We start from the raw sequence: 5,045 nt of genomic DNA on the forward strand, positions 1-5,045 counted from the left end.
AAGACTAAGAGAGCTAAAGAGAAAAAGCACCATGAAGAAAAACAAGCTTGACCCCTCCTCATTTGTACTCTGAACCGCCACTGCTCTCAAACTTTGAAAGCAACAGAAATCTAAGGTATGTAGATTAAGGACAGAAAAACGGAAGTTCCCGAGAATTTAGTGCCTACAACCCCACCCCGACGGCGGCCACTCCCATGTTAATGACTTTCAAGTTCTAGCTGGCGTCGACCTCCCAGTTCATTGTTGCCCTTCGCCACAGAACTGTCTTCGAAGTCTCCGCTGGGAGCAAGAAAGGGGGGCAAGGGCAGCATTTCCGCCCCAGCCGAGCGCCCGCAGCAATCACGCCCTCCAGCAGGGACGCAGGCGCTCGGCGACCTCAAGTAGGAACCGGGAAACGAAACCCAGAGAGTTCCGCGGTGCCGAGGTCGTTCGGAGGTTCCCGTACCTCGCCTCGAGGCCGCATCCGCACAGCGGCAGCCACAGGTGGGTGTGCACCCGGCGCGGGAGCCGCGTGGCTTCCCAGGCAGGGTGTGCGGCGCTGGGGGCGACTAGCGGGGGGCGGGGCGCGAGGGCTGGCGGGCTGTGCTTGCGCTGGGTGGGTGAGTAGAGGGTGGCGGTCGGAGTCCCGGCAGCCCCAGGGAGCGACCCCGGAAGCAGAGCGGCGACTCGCGCGGGGCCCCCTCTGCTCCGGCAGGTGTTTCCTGCCCGAAACCTCCTTGCAGGCTCAGTGCCCCCTTAGTAGTGTACACCTCTCCGGCCGCGCTGAAGAACCCGGCAAGAACCTGATCCGTGGGTGTCCGCCAGCTTACTGGGGAGGGGGGATTAGAAGGGATGATTAATAGACCCTTTTAGCTGTCATTTAACAGTAAGTATTAATTAAGTGTATGGGTGGACCCCAAAACTGTGCTAGCCACTCTGGAACACCAGATGAATTGGAAAGATAGAGGGGGTTTATAGCTTAGAGGCTAAGTCCATTAGTTCAGGAGTCCACCTGCCTAATTTGAATCCTGCCTCTACTACTTAATTTCTGTGGACTCAGAACCAGTTTCTTCATCTGTCTTCCTTGCCTCATCTTTGAAATTGTGTAAAGATCAAAAAGGAGTTACAAGAGTTAGAGTATGGTATATATTAGTGTAAAGCTATTGGAGCTGTGTCCAGCACTGCCCCAAGTACTCAGTAAGGTTAGCTTTTAATATTTTTAATAGTAAAATCCCTGCTTCTCCAAGATTATTGTCTGCTTCCCATGTGGTTTTATTTATACAGCTATTCCTGGAAGTCCTAGAGTGTCTACTCCCCAGTTCCAAGAACAGGCAGGCATTTTTTTTTTTTTTTGAATGTCTGAGTTTTAATTTTTTTTTATTCTTATGTTAATCCCCATACATTACATCATTAGTTTTAGATGAAGTGTTCCATGATTCATTGTTTGTGCATAACACCCAGTGCTCCATGCAGAATGTCAGGCAGGCATTGTTTCTCCTAGTTTAGCATTTTGAGAAACATTAGTACAAGTGTCACTTAGTGGGAATTGTCAAGGGATTTATGATTTCCTTTTTCTTTTTTTTTTTTTTAAAGATTTTATTTATTTATTTGACAGAGAGAGACACAGCGAGAGAGGGAACACAAGCAGGGAGAGCTGGAGAGGGAGAAGCAGGCTTCCCACTGAGCAGGGAGCCCGATGCGGGGCTTGATCCCAGGACCCTGGGATCATGACCTGAGCCGAAGGCAGACGCTTAATGACTGAGCCACCCAGGCGTCCCATGATTTCCTTTTTCATCGTTGAACTTTCTTAACACCAGAAGTTTCTCTTAATACCATGCCCGCAAGTATGACAACTGCAAGGCTTTGAACACTGAATAGACGCAAGGAATGAAGAATACATGAAAAGGGAAATGAGTGGATTTCTGCAGTTGGATAGAAAAGTGACATGTAAAATAAGTGGTTGGATCAGAGACTAAGCAATTTCACATTTGTAAGGGAGCTGTTCCTTGTGACTGAAAGGAGTGAAATAATACTGTACAGATCTTGTTCAGTCAACAAGCACCCATTAAGTGCCTTGTCCTGGACAAGACAGGCCATATTCTGGCCCTTAAGATCATAGAATGCAGGTAGAGAGACATTAAATGAGTAAGAACTGTCCCTGTACACTTCTCTATCCTCATGTCTGATGATCTCTCCTTTTTTTTCTGTAATCCACAAACCTCTCATTTCCTTAAGTGAGTCAAGCTCCCTCTAGCCACAGGCCTTCTACCGGTTCCCTCTGTCTATAATTCCTCACTTCCCCAACCCCCACCCATGGCCTGGCTGATTTTAGACTTCCTTTGGCTCTCAGATTCAGTGGAAGTTAGGGACATAGAATTCTGTCATTGTCTTTAGAGCAGTAACATTTTGCTAAAATAATTCAGAACATATATCCACATCTTGGGACTCAGAAAAATGTTAACTGGTTTGTTCTTAAACAATTAAGAAGTAAATGTGGATAAATAATTCAAATCTAGTTTGTGCCTAGTTTATAGGCATAGTAGTCTTAGGATCTTCCAAAATTAGGGATGCTTCCCTGGGGTTCCAGATTGTACATTAATATTTTTTAAAGCAATAAGGTAGAAATTTCAGGTCCCCAAGAGATGGGTCTAGGATTTCACTGTAATATCAGCTGTGGAGCCATGACTGATGTCACTTGCAATATTTCTCTTCCCTGATGGAAGAGGTTTATAATTTTCAAATAGCCCAGAGCAACAATGGGCCTTATGGTGTCTGATAGAATAATTTTACCAGAGATACACATAAATGAATATAGTATATGATGCACTAATCTCCTCAGAAGCTCTCATTTAACAGAATTAGGAAGAAGTGTGTGGTAATCAGATTATAATTTGAAGTTATGTATTTGTCCTGAGGTAATTAAGATTCCAGTGGTACAATATATTTGACTTCCTTAGAGACTTTTTTTCTTTTAGTACAGGATAAATATGATGTTCTCTTTCTTGGAAGTTTTTCTAGGATTTGTTTCTTAGTAAGAGTAGTGGGGGCATTATTTAAAAGTTACTGTGTTAATTAATTAATTAATTAGTTCACCCAGGACTCAGCCTAGTCATTTCCAAAACTGAGAGACATTACCTCTTGTTAATAGACCCTTAAGTTTGAGAAAATCAAAAGATCTTTAAAACAGCAAATAAGAGTGGACAGGGTGACATGGTGAGTATCATCCTTATTCCACAAGTGCTTTATTTTACTTGGCACACATACAGGTACAACTGTCACTTAACATTTTATACCTGAACTTATACCATTTTTCATGCTTGAGATACTGTGTAATTGCAAAAATTCTAAAACCTACAGCACAATGAGGACCCAGATTTTGTTTTGTAGTAGTTTTGCCATCAGGGATTTATTCTCACAACTCTGTAATTTAAGACTCAAAATAATGTAACCAAATAGGAAAGAAAAGAACAAATACGGACAAATAAGCTCTGCTTTAGTCTGTTTAGTTTCCTTTCCTTGGATCTCTGTACAAGAGGTTTTGCCTTATGTGTTAATTGTAATTAGCAGGCAGAAAGGGGGTTGGGATTTTAAGTGGAGAGATCAGGGGAAAAGGGTTCAATGAACTGGAAGGTCGAAGCACTGAATGCAATGTTTTTATTATTGTTGTTGTTATTGTTATTATTTTCTGTAGAAATAGCCAAACACAAAGTTGTAGTCCAATTGTCATGATGCTGCAGCTATGACAACCCCTGAGAGTGGGCTCTCTGGCTAAAAGTGTATCTTGAAACATAGAACAAAGGGTCAGGCCTTTTCAGATTTACTGTTCAAGTTGGGCAGAACATATCCACAGAACTTGGAATCCACAGGTATTTGCAGTAGTGTGATCCGATAGCTAAACCGCCTGTCCTGGTGAACCATGTCTAGAGCCCAGACGTAAGGCTGAATGCTGGATCACAACACTCCTTTTGTATAGATTGGAAGGTTCCAGTTTTGGAGTTTAATTTGGTTGCAATGTGGAGTCTTGAGATCACAGTGTTTTCTTTTTGGCTTTCTGCCTCACAGGACCCTCTCTCCACAAAGGTTTGTAGAAAATGTCCACCATCCTTGGGTGACCCACAACTTCTTAAGTTGTACTCAGAACCACATCAATGGGGAATGGGATCAAGACCAAAGGGTTTAAATGACCATTCTGGTAGATGAGATGAATAGAAGAATATCCTATGTGTATGTATAGTTTCAGAATATCTTATTTCAATAGTCATATTTGGCCTATAAATTTGTAGACAATGTAGTAATATCAGGTCTTCTTTTTCAGAGCTCTTTAAATCATGGAAAAACAAAGTAAGTAATTTAAGTGTTTACTTTCGTTTTATAATGTTAAATCTGTTGTTAATATATTCTTTGTCATAGTGTTTTACTCAGTTTCTGAAAAGATATAATTTCCTTTGTTTTGTTTATGCTTCAGAACTCAGAGTCTAGTTCATTGTTTTGACTGTAGAGACAATCTACACATATATCCACTAAGTTTTCCTCTAAAAATAATAATAAAAAAAAAAAACTTAGATAAGCCTAAGGAATTTTAGTCTTACTGGGAAATATGTTATATAATTTATACTATATTCCATCTAGATCAGTTTTTCCCTTTTAATGTGCACTTTATATACATAAACATTATTTAACTCAAATTAACAGATAATAAATTTAATATGTCAGTCCATTGTAATAAAATCTTCAGATATATCCTTGCTACATATTTCATAACATTCACATGTGAACAGGTTTAAATAAATACCAATCGTATGTTACGGCTTTTTACTATCAAGAAAATTCTAGGGGTGCCTGGGTGGCTCAGTCAGTTAAGCGGCCAACTCTGGATTTCAGCTCAGGTCATGATCTCAGAATCATGGGATCAAGCCCCTCATTGGGCTCCATGCTTAGCATGGAATCTGCTTTCCCTCTCTCTCTGCTCTTCCCCTTTCTCTCTCTCTCTCTCTTTCTATCTCTCTTGTTCTATCTCTAAAATAAATAAATAAATAAATAAATAAATAAATAAATAAATAAATAAA

At 41.0% G+C, this 5,045-nt stretch overlaps 1 protein-coding gene across 1 annotated transcript in view; it reads left to right on the forward strand.

Moving 5' to 3' along the window:
- Positions 1-413: 413 nt before the first annotated feature.
- PLSCR1 (phospholipid scramblase 1) overlaps positions 414-5,045 on the forward strand; it is a 29,283-nt gene continuing 24,651 nt past the window's right edge. The window contains exons 1-2 of the mRNA XM_021692672.1: positions 414-483; positions 4,295-4,320. Coding sequence (XP_021548347.1) covers positions 4,308-4,320 — 13 coding nt within the window. The 5' untranslated portion in view covers positions 414-483; positions 4,295-4,307. The remainder of the gene's footprint in view (positions 484-4,294; positions 4,321-5,045) is intronic.

This window comes from Neomonachus schauinslandi, chromosome 1 (assembly GCF_002201575.2).
Source record: "Neomonachus schauinslandi chromosome 1, ASM220157v2, whole genome shotgun sequence".
Taxonomy (NCBI): Eukaryota; Metazoa; Chordata; class Mammalia; order Carnivora; family Phocidae; genus Neomonachus; species Neomonachus schauinslandi.